This window comes from Cervus elaphus, chromosome 24, assembly GCF_910594005.1.
Source record: "Cervus elaphus chromosome 24, mCerEla1.1, whole genome shotgun sequence".
NCBI lineage: Eukaryota > Metazoa > Chordata > Mammalia > Artiodactyla > Cervidae > Cervus > Cervus elaphus.
Window position 1 is genome coordinate 68,546,381 of NC_057838.1, and position 18,986 is coordinate 68,565,366.

The window sequence follows — 18,986 nt, forward strand, 5'->3', positions numbered from 1 at the left end:
TTCCCAGCATCAGGGTCTTTTCAAATAAGTCAGTTCTTCGCATCAGTTGGCCAAAATATTGGAGTTTCAGCTTCAGCATCAGTCCTTCCAATGAATATTCAAGATTGATTTTCTTAGGGTTGACTGGTTATCAATCAATATCCTGAGGTTATGGGTAAAATAATGATTGAGTGAGTGGGTGAATTAATTCCCAAAGGATTGAATGTTAGAACTGGGGAAACTGGTGTAGTAATGGGTGAGGGCCTTTGACTGTGTGGATCACAGTAAACTGTGGAAAATTCTGAAAAAGATGGGAATACCACACCAACTGACCTGCCTCTTGAGAAACCTGTATGCAGGTTAAAAACATAACTGGACGTGGAACAACAGACTGGTTCTAAATAGGAAAAGGATTGTATATTGTCAGGGCTGTATATTGTCACCCTGCTTATTTAACTTATATGCAGAGTACATCATGAGAAATGCTGGGCTGGAGGAAGCACAGGCTGGAATCAAGATTGCCAGGAGAAATATCAATAACCTCAGATAGGCAGATGACACTACCCTTATGGCAGAAAGTGAAGAAGAACTAAAGAGTCTCTTAATGCAAGTGAAAGAGGAGAGTGAAAAAGTTGTCTTAAAGCTTAACATTCAGAAAACTAAGATCATGGCATTCGGTCCCATCACTTCATGGGAAATAGATGGGGAAACAGTGGAAACAATGGCTGACTTTATTTTTCTGGGCTCCAGAATCACTGCAGATGGTGATTGCAGCCATGAAATTAAAAGACGCTTACTCCTTGGAAGGAAAGTTATAACCAACCTAGACAGCATATTAAAAAGCAGAGACATTACTTTGTCAACAAAGGTCTGTCTAGTCAAGGCTGTGGTTTTTTCAGTGGTCATGTATGGATGTGAAAGTTGGACTATAAAGAAAGCTGAGCGCTGAAGAATTGATGCTTTTGAACTGTGGTGTTGGAGAAGACTCTAGATAGTCTCTTGGACTGCAAGGAGATCCAACCAGTCCATCCTAAAGGAAATCAGTCCTGGGTGTTCATTGGAAGGACTGATGTTGAAGCTGAATCTCCAGTACTGTGGCCACCTGATGCAAAGAGCTGACTCATTTGAAAAGACCCTGATGCTGGGAAAGATTGAGGGCAGGAGGAGAAGGGGATGACAGAGGATGAGATGGTTGGATGGCATCACCAACTCAATGGACATGGGTTTGGGCTAACTCTGGGAGTTGGTGATGGACAGGGAGGCCTGGTGTGCTGCGGTTCATGGGGTCACAAAGAGTCGGACACGACTGAGAGACTGAACTGAACTGATGCAGGTAAATTCATGGCTGAGGGTATTAGTGAATGACTGAGGCAATAAGTGAATTAGTGGCTCAGGTTTTAGCTGAGTTAATAACTGAGGAATGCCTGATTTAATAGCTGAGGGAATCGGGGTGGAGGCACTTGGCCCCATTAATGACTGAGGAGATGGTATATTGAAGGCTGAGGGAATGGTCGAATTAGGTACTGATAGAATAAGTGTATAGTGGCCGAAGAAATAGGTGCACTAATTTTTGTGGAAAAAGGTGAATTAATGGCTGAGCAACTGGGTAAACTTATCGTTAAGAGGACGAATGTATTAAAGCTGGGGGAATTGGTGTGTTAATGTTTGAAGGTATAGCGAACTAATGACTGCCTGGGTGAATTAATGGCTCAGGTATTGCCTGACTTAATAGCTAAGGAAAAGGGTGAATTACTGGAGGCAGGATGGGTGAATTAATGGATGTAGGAATGGTGTATTAATGACTGAGGGAATGGTGTATTAAAGGCTCAGGGAATGGGTGAACTAATGGGTGTGGAATGGATTAATTAATGGCTGAGGGAGAGGTTGAACTAATTCCTAAGGGAGTCAGTGAATTAATGGCTGAGGATATGGGTGAACTAATCTCTGAGCAAATGGTTATGTTAGGCATGAAAGAAGTGGTATACAATGACTGAGGCAACGGGTGATAGTGGCTGAGGGAATAGATGAACTCACAGCAGGTAACGTGTGAAACAGGGGCTTCCCTGGTGGCTCAGATGGTAAAGAATCTGCCTGCAGTGTGGGAGACCCAAGGTCCGATCCCTAGGTCGGGATGATCCCCTGGAGAAGGGCGTGGCAACTGACTCCAGTATTCTTGCCTGGAGAATCTCATGGACAGAGGGGCCTGGCGGGCTACAGTCCACGGGGTCGCAAAGAGTTGACATGACTGAGCAAGTAACATGCACAGTGTGTGAAACAATAGCTGAGGGATTGGCTGAATGAAGGGCTCTGGGAATGGGTGATTTAATGTCTCAGTGAATAGGTGAATTAATATTTGAGGATAGGGGGAAGTAATGGCTCAGAGAATGAGTGAAATAATTCCTAAGGGAATCAGTGAATTAATGGCTGAGGGAATGGATGAATGAATAGCTGTGTTAGGGAATAGGTGTGTTAGTAGCTGAAAGAATGGGTGAACTAATGTATAAGATGTATGTGTAATGTATAAGAAAAGGCTGATTTAATGGTGGAGAGAATCGATGAATTAGTAGCAGAGGAAATTGAAATTTGTCAGTTAAAGCCGAGAGAATGGGTGAACTAAATGCAGAATTTATGGGTGTATTAGTGGATGAGAGAATGGGTATATTAATGGATGAAACAATGGCTGAAGTAAAAGGCTGAGGGAAAGGGTGAATTAAAGGCTTAGTGAATGGCTATAGTAGAATCTAAAGGAATGGGTGAGCTAATGCCTTAGGAAATGAAGAATGGGGCTGACCGAATGGGTAAACTAATGCCTGAGGGAATGGATCAATTAGTGGCTGAGGGTATAGGTGATTTAATGGTTGAGGGAATGGATGGAACCGTGGCATGAGGTTATGGGTATATTAATGGAATGAAGAAATGGATGAATTCCTGGTGAATTAATGGTAAATGGTATGGGTGAATGAATGACTGAGGGAATGGGTGAATCAGTAGCTAGAAAATGGATTAATTAATGGCTGAAGAAATTGGTGAATTAATGGCTGAGGGAATTTGTGTATTGGGGCTGAGAGAATGGGTGTATCAATGGCTGAGGGAATAGGTATAATAATGCTGTGAGGGGCTTGAATTAATGGCTGAGGGAATGGCTGAATTCATGGTTTAGAGAATGGCTGAATTAATGGCACAAGGAATGACTGGGGGAATAGGTGTATTAAGGGAATAAGGGGATGAGTGTATTAGTGACTGAGGGAATGTGTGTATTAATGGCAGAGGAATTGGGTTTACCAGTGGTTTAGGGAATGGGTAACTTTTTTTGACTGAGGGAGTGGGTGTATGAATGGAAGCATGTGATGAGTGTGGTGCATTAACGCTCTGCGGGGTTCTGGGCGTGCCCATTCCTATGCTCTGGCCCCTGATATGTGCCCCCAACCTCTGATGCATACCCACCCTCCCCAGATGAACAGGAGACCACAGGTGCCATCAGCTACACGGTGGAGCTGAAACGCTACGGGGGCCCCCTGGGCATCACCATCTCGGGCACAGAGGAGCCTTTCGACCCCATCGTCATCTCGGGCCTCACCAAGCGTGGCCTGGCTGAGAGGTGAGCCAGGGCTCTGTGGGCACGGGTGAGCCCGGGACCCCCTGGGGCAGCAGCCGAGCTCTCGGGTCAGTCAAACCGGCTCTCAGCTTTGTCCCAATATCGATGGTCTGGGGCCTGTCCTGTGGCTCTCTGAGCCTCAGTTCCTCAGGTGGGGGCCAGCCCCGGGCAGCCATCCCCATTTCAGGTAAGTGCTGGATAAATCCCTCCCAGGCGGCTCAGTGGGTCAAGAATCTGCCTGCAATCCAGAAGACGGGTTCGGTTCCAGAAGACCCATGTTTGATCTGTGGGTTGGGAAGATCCCCTGGAAAAGGGCATGGCGACCCACTCCAGTATTCTCGCCTGGAGAATCCCATGGACGGAGGAGCCTGGCAGGCTACAGTCCGTGGGGTCGCAAAGAGTCGGACACGGCCGAAGCGACTGAGCACGCACGCACACTGGATAAACATGTGCTTACCGTCTGCTCCCCCAAACCTGGAGATCTCCCTGTTTTTGGAAAGTCAGCATGTGGGCCTTTATGGAGCCCCTGTTTCTTGTGCCTTCATAGCACAGGGGCCGTGTCCCTGGTGCCTGAGTTCCAGCACAGCCCGGCACCTCTTTGGAGGCACTGGGGTGGGGGGTCCCCGCTATTCTCTCCCCTAGGAAGTCCCCCCAAAGCCATGGCAGCAGGGGGAGCTGTGAGAAGAGTCATGTCCAGGCTGTCCAGTTCGGAGGGCAAGCAGGAAGATCTGGACCTGAAGTGGAACTGGTCGCCTCTGGGGTGGGGGTCACAGGGAGGCGACCCCAGTGTGGGTGAGACAGGCTTTCTCCGGACAGATTTGCAGTGAGCTCCAGGCACCGAGAAGAGCTTGCTGTGAAAGGGGAGCCTCGTCTGGCCTGGCCGGCAGGGTGGACCCTTGGAGGAGGACACAGCTCAGGCGGGGCACCGTGGTGGGGTGGGTGGAGCAGGGGATGGAGGGGTTCAGGGGCTGAGGCCAACCCTGAGCCAACCCTCTTGGCTGTGCTCCTGGAGCGGCCCCAGCTGGATGCCCAGCACACTGCAGAGGGCACCGTGAATGGTCCTGACTTCGGAGATCTTCAACCACATTTTCTGGGCACCCACTGTGAACCAGCCCTAAGGGGCACAGTAGACAACCTCCCTGCCTTCGCCTGGCTGGTCTAGGTCAGCACTGTCCAAGTGCAGGATAATGTGAGCTGCGAATGTATTCATAAACTTTGTAGCGGCCACAGCGTCGCTCAGTCACTCAGCCGTGTCCGACTCTTTGTGACCCCATGGACTGCAGCATGCCAGGCTTCCCTGTCCATCACCAACTCCCGGAGCCTACTCAAACTCATGTCCATCGAGTCGGTGATGCCATCCAACCATCTCATCCTCTGTCGCCCACTTCTCCTCCTGCCTTCAGTCTTTCCCAGCATCAGGGTCTTTTCCAGTGAGTTGGCTCTTCGCATCAGGTGGCCAAAGTATTGGAGTTTCAGCATCAGTCCCTCCAATGAATATTCAGAACTGATTTCCTTCAGGACTGACTGGTTTGACCTCCTTGCAGTCCAAGGGACTCTCAAAGAGTCTTCTCCCACACCACAGTTTGAAAGCATCAATTCTTTGACACACAGTCTTCTTTACAGTCCAACTCTCACATGACTACTGGAAAAAACCATAGCTTTGACGATATGAATGTTTGTTGGCAAAGTGATGTCCCTGCTTTTTAATACGCTATCTAGGTTTGTCATAGCTTTTTTTCCAAGGAGCGTCTTTTAGTTTCAGGACTGCAGTCACCCCCTGAGTGATTTTGGAGCCCAAAAAAATAAAGTCTGTCACTGTTTCCATTGTTTTCCCATCCATTTGCCATGAAGTGATAGAAAAGTCTTTTTGACTTTAAAAAATCTTAAATATGATTTATTTGAGCTTGTGATCAGTGTAAAAATGACTTACAGAATAATTGACATTCCTCTTTCACATTATGTCTTCAGACTCTGGTGTATTTTACACTTTTAGCACATCTCCATACAGGCCAGCTACATCTCAGGGCCCAGCAGTCCCACGTGGCTGGTGGCCGTCGAACTAGACAGCACAGCCCTGACTTTCCTCCTGGAATCCAGTCCTTCCCGACTCAGTTGGTCCCCCAGGCCCTTGGGGAGCTCGCTGGGCCAGGCTAGGCGTGGAAGGGCTTGACCCTCCATGAGCTCCCAGCTGGGGGCAAAGTCTACACTTGGAGTCTAAGAGCCCCGACCCCAGTCCTCTCCCTCCTCCTCCTTCAGGCAGGTTGGGTACATTCTCAACCCCACCGCCACTCCCCCCGCCCAGCCCTGGTTGCTCCCCAGAATCCGGTCCCGGGCCCCACTCCCAGAGGTTCGGTTTCACAGGTCAGGGGGAGGGGCCAGGCATCTGTACTTTTGAAAAAGCTCCTTAGGTATCTCATAGCATTTAGGTGGAAAACCACTGAGGTATGCAGTTACAGCTTGGCCTTATCAGCGCCCACCCCCCTCCCCCCACATACCCCTGTATGAAGGCAGCTGGATCCTGGCGATTACGCTTCTTCTCCAGGCAGGGAAACTGAGGTCCAGCGAGAGGGAAAGGCTACCCATGGGTGTCAGCTGGAGGAGAATGTGAATTCCTTCCACTCATCTGTCCTTGAGTTATAATTTGATACCATAAGTATCAAATTATCACCCTTAGTTTGCAGATGAAAGAACTGAGACTCAGGGAAGTAAAGAAATTGGCCCAAGACCACATAGTTCAGTTCAGTTCAGTCACTCAGTCGTGTCTGACTCTTTGCAACCCCACGGACTGCAAGACGCCAGGCTTCCCTGTCCATCACCAACTCCCGGAGTCTACTCAAACTCATGTCCATTGAGTCAGTGATGCCATCCAACCATCTCATCCTCTGTCATCCCCTTCTCCTCCTGCCTTCAATCTTTCCCAGCATCAGGGTCTTTTCAAATGAGTCAGCTCTTCACATCAGGTGGCCAAAGTATTGGAGTTTCAGCTTTAGCATCAGTCCTTCCCATAGTCATCGTTCAGGACTGATTTCCTTTAGGATTGACAGGTTGGATCTCCTTGCAGTCCAAGGGACTCTCAGGGGTCTTCTCCAACACCACAGTTCAAAAGCATCAATTCTTCGGCCCTCAGCTTGAGAAGACCACATAGTATTTGGTAGCTAGTAAGTGGCGTTCCAAACATCCTCAAAATTCATGCTGGACACTGGTTCCAGAACCTAACTTTAGAGTTGAGCAGGAAAAAATCCCCTCCCAGATGATAAACTTGATACCTCTATTAACACAATCACACTGGCTGTTTTTTTTTTTTTCCCCCCACAGGTTGGTTTACCTGGGGTCATCCAGGCTTGTGCTTTGGGTTTCCTGAGTTCCCGGAGGGCAGACCCCCCACTTCAAGTCCCTAACACCCGTCCTCTCCCCTATGCGCCCTCCCCAGGACTGGCGCCATCCACGTTGGGGACCGAATCCTGGCCATCAACAGTGTTAGCCTCAAGGGCCGGCCACTGAGCGAGGCCATCCACCTCCTGCAGGTGGCTGGCGAGACCGTCACCCTGAAGATCAAGAAGCAGCTAGACCGTGAGTCTCACCCCGCACCCTGGGGGCCGTCCAGCCCGCTTAGGGAGAGAGCCCCCTCGGGCACTGTGCCACACTTTGTGGGTCCAGCCTCACACGATGCTTGCTCACCCCCGGGAGGCGGGAGGGTCCCTGGGACGATGAGGAGACAAGGCTCAGAGTGATGCCCCGAGGTCACACGGCCACTGTGGCGCTCTCTGGGCCTGAACCATGCTCTTCATCACCTCCCGCCTCGGCCTCCTGCCTCTTAAGGAGCCTGCTTGTTATCCCTGTGGCTGTCACTTACACGTTCCCCAGTTTTCCCTGTATTTATCCCCCGTGCTTTGCTAGGGAGTGGACAAGAGTCCAGACTTTGGAGCTCTCCTTTGAATCTGGGCTCCACTGTTGCTCACCATGTGACCTTGGGTGTGCAGTGCAGTCTTCCCAAAGCCTCAGTGTTCCCGTCTGTGAGATGGGTTTGCTCACTAGCTTGCCTCCCACCTCACGTGTCCGCTTGGTCAGCAAGAGGCTCGGGGCACCCAGGGGCCTGTGATCCCCCAAACCAGGCCGAAGCAGGGAAACAGACTGGTTGAACATCTCTGACTCCAAGGTCAGAAGCCAGTGCCGGTGACACCCGCTTTTCCTCCCAGGCCCCCTTGCACCCCGCAAGTCGGGCAGCCTCAGCGAAGCCAGTGATGCAGATGAAGACCCGCCAGAGGCGCTGAAAGGCGGTCTGCTGGCAGCCCGATCCTCGCCCACCGTGCCCAGCGTGGACAGCGCCGTGGAGTCCTGGGGCAGCTCAGCCACAGAGGGTGGCTTTGGGGGCCCAGGTGACGCCTCGGGCCCCTGGACAAGCGCTGTGCTCTCTCAGGGCCTTTGCAGGGGCCGTGCCCTGCCTCCTTGCTCCTCCTCTGCTGGCTCCGTCCCTTAGCGACACTTCCTGACGGCAGAGCTGATCGGGCCCGGTCAGCCATTGTGACGGCCCCTCACCCTCAGAGCGTGGATCACAGGCCTTCCTGGGCTTTGATTGGCATCCGTGGCACAGAGCTGCCCATTCAGATCTCCCTCATGAGGCCGAGACTAAGGGGTCTGTCTTCTGCCTCCTCCATTCCCAGCCCGATGGCCAGCACGCAGCAAGTGTCCAATGCAGATTGCATCCCATCAAAGACAGGAAGGCAGAAAGCCCCCTGCCATCCCTCCGGCAAGACCCACTTGGGAGGCCACCCCCCAGGACACACGCCCCCATACCCAGCCCATTGCATGTGAGACCCATGGGCGGCCTTGGGGGATGTCTGAATTTTGTGATCACTGTGACCCAGAAATGCAGGGGACTTCCCAAGGCCCAGCTCAGGGAGGAGTGGGGTGAGGCCTCCAGGTAGTCTCAGGGGCCCTGGGCCCTGGTCATCCCTCACTGCGTGTCTGCTCACTCTGTTTCAGCTTCCCCATCTGCAGCCCTGGGTCAGCATCACCCCGCAGGGCAGGACCTTCAGGGCAGGGAGAAGGGGATGGTTAAGAGTGTGGACCGCTTCTCAGGCAGGGCTTGGCCATGCTGAGCCCCATGAAGCTGGGACAGGGTCCTGGAGGCCTGGCATTCACTCTGCTGATGGTCACGGGGTTCTGGAGTAGGGGCCTTGGGTGGTCCGGCAAGCACAGAGGAGGCAAAGACCTCTCCCAGGCCACCCCGCCAGGCTGGAGGTGGGGCAGGAAGGAGGGCCAGCAGGGCACCCGGAGAGGATGTTCGACACCCTCTCTCTCCGCCTGCCAGGTTCCTACACTCCGCAGGCGGCTGCTCGGGCAGTGACCCCCCAGGAGTGGCGGCCCAGCCGGCTGAGAAGCAGTCCCCCGCCAACTGAGCCCCGGAGAACGAGCTATACCCCAGGCCCTGCTGATGAGAGCTTCCCTGAGGAGGAGGAGGAGGACTGGGAGCCGCCCACGAGGTCTGTGGGGGGCAGGGGGGCGCCCCCAGGGGAGGTGGCAGGCTTGGCCTCCCGGCTGGGATGGGCTTAGGGAGCTGGTCCCTGTGCCGGGGCGGTGGGTGCAATGAATGAGTCTTGTGTGGCTCCCGGGAGAGGAGAGCAAGCGTGGGGCAGAGCCGTCTCCATTTCAGAAGGCCCAGGTTGGGGGTGGGGGCACAGCGGAGGCAAGGGGGGCAGGAAGGCAGCCTGGTTGACTCCCCCCACCCCACCCCACCCCGTGTCTGGCAATTGGCTCTTCTCAGAACCTGAGACGCTGAACCCGGACCCTCCCGACTTGGCCCAGGTGGCAGTGGCCCTCCTGCGGGGACCCCCCACCCCCGCAGGGTGGCTGTGGTCACGAGCGCCAGCCCTGGGCTATGGGTATGATGCTGTTTGTGGTGGTGTCTTCAGAGGGATTCAGCTGCCCACGGCTCCCGCGAGGAGCGATTCCAAGGAGTCCCAGCCACCCTCTTCCCACGGCCGAGTTTCCGACCGGGCCGTGCCTGCTGCCGAGAGCGCCGTCCCCTCCCCTTTCTGGGCCGACGCCTGCTCATCCTTCAGACCAGGCTCAAGGTCCCCTCCCCGTGGAAGCGCAGGCTTCCCTGACTCTCAGAAGGGAGGCATGCCTCCCTCTGCTGGAACCCACGGCCGTGCACGCGAGCCTCCCGGTGGTGCTGGCTGTCTTGGGTCTGCCTATTAATGACCTGGCAGTTGAGTCTTCTGCGTGGCACCCCGAGCTCAGCCTGGCACCCAGTAGGTGCTCACGCCCACACACCGTGAGATCAGGGCCCTCACCTTAGTCCCCTCCGTGGCCCTGCACCCAGGAGAGGGCCTGGCTCAGCGCGTCTGTAGAATGGACTCAAACACAGCGCATGGCCTTCAAGGCTCCGTCTTCTCATCTCTGAAATGGGAAGGCAAGGGGACCGCCTCTCTTGTATCATCGTCCTGGCGGCTCCCCAGGAGACGAAAGCCTGGGTGCCTTCCTGAGAGAGAGAGAGAGCTTTGCCCACCACGGCACACTTGATAAGGGCCGGGGCTGTGTCGACAGCAAAGGGCGTTGCAGGTGGTGAAGCGTGAAAATGTGGCTTGTTGCGCTCTGATGGGGCCCGGCCTCCTGTGATGGAAACTGTGGAGGGCATGGGGCGCGGCCCGTTCCCCAGCGCGGACCCTCCATCCCCATCCGTCCGTGTCCACGCCGGCTCCAGCTGTGTCTGTCACTGTCCTGTAGTGCCTTGTGTCTGGGCGGGGAGGGGAGGCCAGGGGCTGTCCTCTGGGGCTGCACCATGGATCTCCTCTCTTGTCTGTCTCTCTGTCCGTCTGTCTGTCCGTCTGTCTCTCTCCCCAGGCGTCCTGTGTCACCGCTCTCCATCCCGTCTCATCCGCCCCTGTTCTAGCCGCTCACCGCCAGTCCCGCTGGCCCCTCACTGCGTCTCCCCCCCATTCCGTGTCACCAGCCACTGCCCCGGGGCCCCAGCACTGCTGCCAAGGACGCCTGCCTTCCAGCCCGCCCGCCCGCCCACCCTCTGGCCCCCCCCGAGCCCAGCGCAGGGTCCCCAGGGCCCGGAAGATGCCTCAGATCCCCGCCCGCCCGCCCGCCCGCCGGGAGTTGACCTTCTCTGGTTCCTACGTTGCAGCCCAGCCCCTGGCCCCGGCCGCGAGGAGGGCTTCTGGCGCACGTTCGGGGAAGCCCTCGAAGACCTGGAGTCGTGCGGTCAGTCAGAGCTGCTGAGGGAGCTGGAGGTACGGGCTTGGGCACCCGGGTGCGTGTGCCCGCGGGAGGCAGCACGGAGGTGGGACTGTGCTCCCGAGTAGTGTGTGCAAGTGCACGTGCCCGGCGTCCTCCGGGGGGAGGTGCTGCACACACACACGGATGGACACGTGTGCAACAGAGAGCATGTTTGGAGCATGTGTGTGCATGCGTGCGTGTGAGCACGCTCAGGCAGGCACCGTGCAGTGTCTTGTCGCACCACGTGTCTGGGTGTGCACATGTGGAGGCATGAGGGCAGCTGTGTGTGTGTGTGTGTGTGTGTGTGTGCGCGCGCATGCGTGTGCACGCACAATACAGGGGCCTGCATGGCTCTGAGCATGCCCAGAGGAAGCTTCTGGATGGCAGCATCCGTAACAGCAGGAGGCGAGGGGCCGGGAGGTCCACGTTCCTCACACCGGGGCAGGCTGCCCGGGGAGACCCGGGCTGGGGGTCGTCCCCGGCTCACTCCTGGAGCGCCTCCCCGCTCCGAGCTCGGCGGCCCACTCTCTTTATCTGCGCTTCTGCCCCGTTTGTGTTCCTGGTGCTTTTGATCGAGCTGTGTTTCTCTGTTGTCTTGCCAGTTACTTGGCTCATCAAAGAATCAGGTTTTAGTTTTGTGTCTTTCTCACATTTCGTTGGTTCTTTGTCTTACCCTTTTTCATATTTTGCTTCTATATTCCCTTCCTTCTACTTTACTTGTGTTTTAAGCCCTGATACTCTTCCTGGTTTCTCAACTCCTTAATTTTCAATCTTTCTTGTTTCCTAACATTTAAAGATATGAATTTACCTGTAAGCCCTTGCTTGACCGCATCCCATAAACTTTAAGTTGTGGCACTTTTAAGGCCTATTCAATTCCTAATATTTAAAAAATGTCCATTAAAATTTTTACTGAAGCCCTTTAATTACACTTCTAGAAGTGGGGTGTTTGGTTTTGGAACTGCATATGTGTGGTTTTATTTTTCGATGCCAACTTTAAAACCAGTTCACACTGGGTTTTGACAGTGCATTCAATTTGATACTAACTCTTGGGATTTTTTATAAGACTTCTTTCTTGGTGGCCAAGGACATGATCAGCTTTAGTAACTGTTTCGGATACGCTTGCAAAAGTTTGCTGACAGCAAACAGAGCCGGAAGCGTCTGAGTGGAGGGCTGTGTCCCCTCAGGCGTCCATCATGACAGGCGCCGTGCAGAGCGTGGCCCTGGAGGGCGGGCCCCGCCACCGGCCCTGGAGGAGGAGCCGGGAGCTACGAGCCTCCCCTGAAGGGACGCAGGAGCTGCTGTCGCCGACGCCCGTGGAGATGCACAAGGTGGGTGCTGGGGGTCGGGGTGCGCAGGAGGCCTGGGCGCGTGTCCTGATGCTGTGGAGACTCGCCATGGCCCCAGATGGACCCCACTCCTCTCCAGGCTCCATTCTCCTCCACCAGTAAAACACAAGATTAGGTAGGAGGTAGAGTTTTCCAAAACTCCTGCCATTTGGCGGAAACACACACACACATCCATCCATGCACTTGTGTGTGCACACACACACACACACACACACACACCCATGATGCTTTTGTTTACGTGGACTCACTTTTATCCCACTTGAGTTATTGTGTGTGAGTATATATAGTATATAAGCTTGTAGTGTGTGTGTGGTATATATATATATATATATGTTTGGCAGTGGTGGTTTAGTTGCTCAGTCGAGTCCAATTCTCTATGACCCCTTGGACTGTAGCCCGCCAGGCTCCTCTGTCCATGGGATTCTCCAGGCAAGAATGCTGGAGTGGGTTGCCACTTCCTATTCCAGGGGATCTTCCCGACCCGGGGATCGAAACTGCGTCTCTTGCGTCTCCTGCATTGGCAGGCAGATTCATGACCATTAGCGTCACCAGGGAAGCCCATGTATGTGTATGTGTGCATGTATATCACTACCTCATGGGAAAGGCCAGCATTTTTGTCAACTATAGGCTACAGTCTAGGAGAATAAAACACAGGGAAAAGAGACCTCTAGCCCCATAGTAGCCTTCAGAAGGCTCTGAGCTCTTTGGGGGACGGGGCAATGGGGAGTGTCAGCAGCTGGTGAAAGCACATGGCCACCCTACGGAGACTTTGTTCTGGAATGGAAGTGGGAAGACTGCAAAGGAATGGAAAGGAACTCTGTTCCCATGGCTTCCGCGGTGACTGAGTGCTGCAGAATGAAGGTCCCCAGAGGTGGGGGGGACAGCCAGGTGGGCTGGGGCTGAGTCCCAGAGGCATCCGACGCCAGCCCAAGGGACTTGGGCAGCTGTGGGATGCTGGGGGAAGCTCGGGGCTCCAGAGGTCCCCTCCTCCTGCTCCCCCAGGTGACGCTGCACAAGGACCCCATACGGAGTGACTTCGGCTTCAGCGTCTCAGACGGCCTCCTGGAGAAGGGCGTCTACGTCCACACCGTGCGCCCTGATGGGCCGGCCCAACGTGGGGGTCTCCGGCCCTTCGACCGGGTTCTCCAGGTAACACCGGGGTGGAGGTACCTTTGATGGAGTGGTGTTCCCTAGCCCCAGGGTGGGGAGAAAGCCCAACGTCTACCCTGGCTGAGTGGCCTTGGGCAGGTGGCTTCCCGTCTCTGAGAGCCAGCTTCTTCATCTGAGAGAAGGGGCTGACCGCACGGGTATATCGGTGAGGTTAGGTTGAGTTATGCTGCAGTAACAAACAACCCCACATCTCAGTGGTTTTTCAGTATTTCTTTCCTAAATTGTTTTGTTTTCGTTTTGGCTGGGCTAGCTCTTGGTTGCTGTGCGGAGGCGCTGTCTCGTGGGGGCGCGTGGACGCCTCACTGCGGTGGCTTCTGCTGCAGCGCACAGACGCCAGGATATGCTGCTGGCTTCAGTACTTGGAGCAGGCTCAGTACTTGGAGTATGCAGGCTCTAGAGCGCTGGCTCAGTGGTTGGGGCATGCTGGCTTAGTTGCCCTGTGGCATGTGGGATCTTCCTGGACCAGGGACTGAACCCAGATCCCCTGCATTGGCAGGCAGATTCTTAACCATTGGACCAAGAGAAGTCACCAAATCTCAGTGATTTAATGCACGTGAACATTTCTTTATCGCCTCTCCTATAATACATCCACCGCGGGTCTTGTGGAGGCTCCGCCCTCTAGGAAATGCCCCAGACACCATGGCAACTAAGTCATGCGATCTCACAGCAAGGGAGCCTGGGAGATGTGAGTGGGCACACCCTTGCCCGTGCCCCACATTCTGGGCAGGAGGCTCAGTATGTGGTCTGCTTGTGATGTTAAAAAATAAAGGAGAAGCAGGTGCAGGTGTTGGAGGGTGAAGGATGCGCAGAAGGGCTGACAGAGTTAAATGGGAGTGCCCGCCTCTGTGTCAGCGTTCAGACTGACCGTGTATCCGGGCCAGGCAGGGTCTGGTGTTGGGAAAGCCTCACCCACTTGAGCCCAGGCTGAGTGGATGTCGTCTGCCCCGTGGCTATGTGTGTGCAGGTCAACCACGTTCGCACACGGGACCTTGACTGCTGCCTGACCGTGCCGCTCCTGGCCGAGGCGGGTGATGTTGTGGAGCTGGTCATCAGCCGCAACCCGCTGGCCCAGACCAGCCGGTCCCCGCGGGCGCCCGGCCCCAGCGGCCCACGGATGCTCTGAACTCGGCCCGTGATCTGGACATCCAGGAAGATCCTGGCTCCCACGCCTGCAGCCAGACTGGAGAAGTGGCCACCCGCCTGTCCGTCTGCCATCTGGGCAGGCTCGGACCGGACTTTGTCCTCCAGATCTGTGGTGACGGGAGTCCGGGCCTGTTGCAGCGACATCGAGGTCTTTCTCCAACTGGGCCTCTGAGATGCGCCGGGGCGGGGCAGGGCGCCCAGTGGAGGTGAAGGCAGGTCGCTCAGCCAGGAGTGAAGGGGCTATTCCAGGTCCCTGCAGGCCCCTCGGAAGCGCGTCCAGCGTGGGGACAGCTCAGCGCCACACAGGGAGCGATCGCCCAGCAGAGATGTGGAGCTGAGTGACTGCAGGGCAGGAGTGAGCCCCCCATCTCAGGAGGTGAGCAAGAGGAGCCGATCCCAGCTGCACGGTCGCAGGCAGGGATGTGCAGCTTCTCGGGGATGGTTAGTTTCCCCTCAGGGGAGCATCTAGGGTGAGGCTGGGGGCTACTTGATCTGGACGGCCTCCCACCAGGAAAGACAGAAGGGGGCCAGCCCCTTTCTCTCCAGAATCTGGGTCCGGGGCTCACCAGCTCACCCTCCCCTGCTTCACTTAGGAGACTTGGAGCCAGGGCGTCTGGAGTCCCAGGCGCTCTGAGCAGTTATTCCATTTCTGAGACTCTGGTCAAAGCCTCTGTGGCTTGCGATCACATTTCTGGGCCCGTTGGGTGAGCGTTCACAAAGCGGGCGTCAGGCTGTCCGCCTCTCCTGCTGCTTTCATAGGATGCGTGGCCATTGCCCCGAACGAGTGCACCCCTCTCAGCCCAGGCCCCTCAGGGCGGGAGGGAGCCGTTTTCGGACCGAAGTCCCAGGTGTGTTCCATTCAGCTGCTGTGACCGTGAAGATGGGGAACCTTGGAAACAGGATGCGTGTGAGGGGATCCAGCTCCTCACCAGGTCAGCAGAGCAGGGGACAGAAGCAGATGGAGAGACTGGGGGGCGGGGGGGGACGGGCCGTTCCTTCTCACTCCTGGGGGCGACCGTGTCCAAAGGGGTCATGCAGGGAAGTTGATTCTCGCTTGAAAATCTGGAAGCACCAGCATCGCTTAAAATGGTTTTCCTTGTGTTCTGCTACCTTTTGGTTTGGAGAAGGGCCCGGGACATCTCCCTGGAGGTCAGGGCTGTCCCCGCCACCCCTCCTGGGGATGGAGGTGGGCAGAAAGCATTCAGCCAGGTCTCCAGCTGTGCTTGGACCCTGCCCAGCCCTTAACAGGGTCCCAGGAAAACAGAGGCACCGCCCACCCGCACCTTCCACCTCGCACCCCTGTGTCCCCAGAATAACGCTCTTCCCCTCGAGGGGCTTGGTGAGGACCCCAGAGCTGTGCGGTTTGCCCGCTGGGTCCCTGCGCGTTGCCGTGTGCCCCCTGCGGGCTGACCCCTCTGCATGATTAGGGCGGGGATGGTCTCAGAGCCGTCTCTCCCTGTTGGATGGCTGCTGAGGAAGACGTGCCCTGAACCCGGCCAGCCCCCTGCATCCTCGGGCTGAGGACTCCACCACCACCCCAGACGTCTGCAGCCGGGTCCCGTGGGTGAGCCTCCTGGCCGCGGCCGGCCTTCTCATATGCAATATTCCTCTGTCTTCTCACGGGGACTGGTCACCCCAGAATCGACGTTTCCTGACCCCATCTCCCCGGTGAGCGTCCTGCCTGCCTATGCATTTTCAGTACAGCCCCCGCGCGATGTGCCCCTCCCACCCCCTAAAAGCTGTATTTTTCTCTGGCTGAGATTAGAGCATATTCCTTGTAAAGTATTTTTCTACAAGGGGTTTTCTTAGGGCTCTCGGGAAGCACAATGTGACGAGGGGCGCCAAATCGTAAAGGCCATTTGGGGTCTGTCTGGGGACATGTGCACAGACCTCGCCCCCCCAAGTTGCAATGACTTGGGGGTTGGGTGGGAGATTGCTGTTGGCGTGATTTTTAAAAAAAATAAAACTATTTACAACCACCTGGATTAGGGTGTCTGCTTTAATAAATAAATCATTTGCTTGCAATACGTCTCCCAATTACGGATGATGTTTTGCACAACACAAAGAAAACTAATTGTTAAAATTTTTATGGAACCTCAAAAGACCCAGAATTGCAAAAAGCAATCCCAAAGGGAAAGAGCGTACGACAAGGCATAAGCCTCCCAAACTTTACACAGCCCTGGAAAGCTATGGTCATCAAAGCAGCATGCCACAGTCACAGAAATGGACACAGATCAATAGATGGGAATACAGGGCTCACAGATCAACCCACAAACATCTGATCGATTAGTCTTCGACAAAGGAGACAAAATATACAGGAAAAAGACACCGTAACCCCGATAACTTTTATAGACTAAAGTTGTTATGGGCAACGTCCACAAGGCAGCAGCCTTTCTTCACACCTCCTGTGCTTACTGGGGAACCAGAGCCTTCGGGGACGGGCTCTTCATGCAGAGTGCGCCTGAGCAAACACCTGTGGGCGTGTGTCTCGCCACTCACGCCCCCTTAAGATTCAACCCAAGACAAAAAAAGCCCAAGCCTTGCACAAATGGCCTCCTCAGTGGCCGGTGGTTCGCAGAAGGGGTAACTCGGAGGGAGGAGGCTGAAGCGGGGACCTGACACCAGGATACGCAGAGGCTACGTGAGTTCTTTTAAACTCCTCCTGGCCAGAAGGTCTGCCGTCGTTCAGGGGCACCAGGCTTGCTTTAGCTGTAGGACGGTCTGCCTAGATCTGGAGACTGCGGTCGTGTCAGGAGCAAAGTGGGGCTCTGTTGCAAGCACACGCACCCCAGGCCTCTCAGCCCCAGTGCAGTTCAGCCCCGGGACCCAAGCTGGCTCAGGCTCCAGGGATGTAACACCAACCAGCCCAAGACAAGGAGGACAGAGCATTATGCAAGGCCTTTTCTTTTATTACTTTTTTTTCCCCAATTTCACTTTTACGACTTGTTGGAGTGTAGTTGATTTACACTGTTTTTGTTTTCAATGTACAGCAGCTTGACTCGACTTACGGCTCAGTTCAGTCACTCAGTCGTGTCCTGCTCTTGGCAACCCCATGGACCGCAGCACGCCAGGCCTCCCTGTCCATCACCAACCCCCAGAGCCTCCTCAAACCCAGGTCCATCGAGTCGGTGATGCCATCCAGCCCTCTCACCCTCTGCCCTCCCCTTCTCCTGCCCTCAGTCTTTCCCAGCATCAGGGTCTTTTCCAGTGAGTCATCTCTTCCCATAAGGTGGCCAAAGTATTGGAGCTCCAGCTTCAACATCAGTATTATATTATATATATTATACTATATATAATATATATAAAACATGCAATATAATATATATTAATAATATATTAATACATCAATATACATATATGTATATTAATATATAGTGACATAATATATTAATTATATAATTACATAATTATATAATATATAAAATATGTTTACATTTATAATCATATATTTAATCATACATTTATGATATATATATCATATATCAAAATATTATTGAAATATCAAAATACATCAAAATATATAATCATATATATAATATATAAATATAATTATATATAATATATAATTATATTTAAATATATTTATATTATATATCATAATATATAAATATAATTATATATAATATATAATCATATTTAAATATATTTATATTATATATCATAATATATAAAATATGTAATATATTACATAATATATATAATCATATATTAATATATGCTTGTATATAATATATAAAAATTGTATATACATATATAATATATTATTATACTGTTATTATATTATAATATATAATATAATATATAATATATCATATAATATACAGATATATTTATATATCATAATATATATTATATATTATTTTATACAATATATATCTATATGTATGTATATATATGTATATATGTGTATATATGTATATAATATATATATGTATATATATAATGTACATATATATAATATAATGTATATATATTATTTGTATTATAATATGTATTATAATATGATATATTATATACAATTATATATTATATATATATAAATATATGATTATATATAATATACAAATATATTTATATATAATTACATAATATGATATATATAATATATATTATACATAATATGTCTATATTATACATAATATTATACATAATATAATATGTATAATATAATGTATAATATGTATAATAATATACATATATAAAATATTATATTATATAATATATATTTATATATAATAAATATATTATGCATTATATTATTATACATTATATAACATAATATAATGTATAATATAATATGTATACATAATGTCTAATATATATGTCATATTATGTAATTATATATAAATATATATTAATTATATATATATATTTATATATATTATATATTATAGAATATATGATGTAATATAATATATATTTATAGTTATATAGATTTATAAATATATATTTATATATTTAATAGAAATAGAAATATATTTATAAATATATAAATATATATACTTATAAATATATAAATATAAATA

At 51.9% G+C, this 18,986-nt stretch overlaps 1 protein-coding gene across 8 annotated transcripts in view; it reads left to right on the forward strand.

The window, feature by feature from the left end:
* Positions 1-16,445, forward strand: part of GRIP2 (glutamate receptor interacting protein 2) — a 60,158-nt gene extending 43,713 nt beyond the window's left edge. For 6 of the 8 annotated variants that reach the window (XM_043886493.1, XM_043886498.1, XM_043886495.1 and 3 more), the window contains 8 exons: positions 3,433-3,577; positions 7,005-7,144; positions 7,771-7,950; positions 8,886-9,057; positions 10,710-10,815; positions 11,986-12,129; positions 13,150-13,296; positions 14,282-16,445. In XM_043886493.1, the coding sequence (XP_043742428.1) occupies positions 3,433-3,577; positions 7,005-7,144; positions 7,771-7,950; positions 8,886-9,057; positions 10,710-10,815; positions 11,986-12,129; positions 13,150-13,296; positions 14,282-14,440 (1,193 nt within the window). In that variant the 3' untranslated portion in view covers positions 14,441-16,445. Of the gene's footprint in view, positions 1-3,432; positions 3,578-7,004; positions 7,145-7,770; positions 7,951-8,885; positions 9,058-10,420; positions 10,678-10,709; positions 10,816-11,985; positions 12,130-13,149; positions 13,297-14,281 lie in introns of those variants that run through there. The other 2 variants (XM_043886500.1, XM_043886501.1) reach the window with 1 other exon arrangement.
* Positions 16,446-18,986: the final 2,541 nt, after the last annotated feature.